This window comes from Manacus vitellinus, unplaced genomic scaffold (assembly GCF_001715985.3).
Source record: "Manacus vitellinus isolate BGI_N305 unplaced genomic scaffold, ASM171598v3 scaffold_138_pilon, whole genome shotgun sequence".
Taxonomy (NCBI): domain Eukaryota; kingdom Metazoa; phylum Chordata; class Aves; order Passeriformes; family Pipridae; genus Manacus; species Manacus vitellinus.
Window position 1 is genome coordinate 35,228 of NW_021938994.1, and position 2,088 is coordinate 37,315.

The 2,088-nt window shown below is 39.8% G+C and overlaps 1 protein-coding gene across 1 annotated transcript in view; it reads right to left on the reverse strand.

Annotated features, from left to right (window-relative positions):
• POGZ (pogo transposable element derived with ZNF domain) overlaps nucleotides 1–2,088 on the reverse strand; it is an 18,170-nt gene that overhangs the window by 4,490 nt on the left and 11,592 nt on the right. Inside the window, exons 13-15 of the mRNA XM_029958034.1 lie at nucleotides 1,984–2,043; nucleotides 1,003–1,115; nucleotides 153–177 (exon numbers count right to left, since the gene is read on the reverse strand). Coding sequence (XP_029813894.1) covers nucleotides 153–177; nucleotides 1,003–1,115; nucleotides 1,984–2,043 — 198 coding nt within the window. The remainder of the gene's footprint in view (nucleotides 1–152; nucleotides 178–1,002; nucleotides 1,116–1,983; nucleotides 2,044–2,088) is intronic.

Here is a 2,088-nt window from a genome sequence, read left to right on the forward strand (position 1 = left end):
GCCTGGGAGGGAGGGAAACACGGAATTCCTGGGAAATCCCTCCCGGGAAATCCTTCCTGGGATTCCCAGGCAGTTCCTGGGAAATCCGGGAAAAACCGGCCCCGAGCCGGGAGGGCTGAGGGGGAAAATGGGAGTTCACAGAGAGGGTTTACCTGGAATGTGAGATCCAAGGGGGGCCTGGAAGGGAAACACAAACGGTTGGAGCTCAGTAAATAAAATACTGAAGCAAATAAACACCAAATCGGGGCAATTAACACCAAATCGGTGCAGGGGTTTTTTTTTCATTTTTTTTCAGGGTTTTTTTCAGGGTTTTTTTCAGGGTTTTTTTCAGGGTTTATTCAGGGTTTTTTTCAGGGTTTAATCAGGGTTTTTTTCAGAGTTTATTCAGCTTTTTTTTCAGAGTTTATTCGGGGTTTATTCAGGGTTTTTTTCAGGGTTTATTCAGCTTTTTTTTCAGGGTTTTTTCAGAGTTTATTCAGGGGTTTTTTCAGGTTTTTTTCCCAGTTTATTCCGGGTTTCTCCAGGGTTTATTGGGGTTTGTTCAGGGTCTCTGGCAGCTGCCCAGCCCTCGGGGTGTCACCTCGGGGTGTCCCTGGGACACAAAGATGTCCCTGGGACACAAAGCTGTCCCTGAGGAGCAGAGGGAGTGTTGGAGCCCTTGGCATTGTGGATCCATGGGAAGATCCCAGAGATCCCAAAGATCCCAAAGATCCCAGAGATCCCAAAGATCCCAGAGATCCCAATGATCCCAAAGATCCCAAAGATCCTGGGGTTTAACTGCCCCTCTCCATGACAATAAAGGCCCATTCAGGTCCCATCCAAACCCAAACAAAGGTCTGTGAATGGAGGGATTATGTCCCAAATAATCCCTTTTTTTTTGATTTTTCCCAAGGGTTCTCACCTTGGAGGATGAGGTGTTTGACCCCCCAGCTGTGAATTAGGGATTATGTCCTGAATAATCCCTTTTTTTTTGGTTTTCCCAGGTTTTCTGGGGGTGCTCACCTTGGAGGATGATGTTGCTGGACTCGTGGGAGGGGTTGAAGACGAGGTGCTTGGCCATGGAGTCCCCCTCGGAGGTGACAAAGAGGCAGGAGGAACAGGAGAGCTTCACCCCACTGGGGGGGAACAGGGGAGGGGAGAAAAAGGGGGGTGAGAGAAATAAAAATACAGCATAAAAAAATAGAGAAATAAAAATACACCACAATAAAAAACAGAAATAAATAAAAATACACCGTAATAGAAAAGAGAAATAAATAAAAATATACCAGAATAAAAAAGAGAAATAAATAAAAATATACCAGAATAAAAAAGAGAAATAAAAATATACCAGAATAGAAAAGAGAAATAAAAATACACCAGAATAGAAAAGAGAAATAAAAATACACCAGAATAGAAAAGAGAAATAAAAATACACCAGAATAGAAAAGAGAAATGAAAATACACCATAATAGAAAAGAGAAATAAAAAAAAAATACACCATAATAGAAAAGAGAAATAAATAAAAATAGACCGTAATTAAAAAGAGAAATAAAAATACACCAGAATAGAAAAGAGAAATAAAAATACATAATAGAAAAGAGAAATAAAAATACACCAGAATAAAAAAGAGGAATAAAAATACAGCCATAATTAAAAAACAGAAATAAAAATACAGCCATAAAAATATACCCATTTTCTCATTAATAATTAAACATGTCACCCCCCCGAAAAATGACCCCCCTCTGGAATCCAACAAGATCCCAAGATTTACCCCTCCCAAAATCCCTAAAGCCATAAGTTAATTATTATTAATTATTATTAATAATTATTAATAAGTTAATTTATTTTCCTGTGTGGTAAAAAAATAAATAAATAAAACCAAAATAACCAACAGCTCCTTCCAGGTGCTGGAAATCAGAAAAGGGACTGAGTGAGTGCCCAGGGGATTCCCAGGGGGATTAAAGGAATTAAAGCCGGGTTTAACAAAGCCCAGCTCTGCATTACCAGGCAGTGTAGTTCTTGAACAAAGCCAAGTATTTGGGGCTCTTCCGAGGGACGTGGTTGCTGCAAGAGGAAAAAAAAAGAGTTTAGAGAGTCATAATTGCTCTG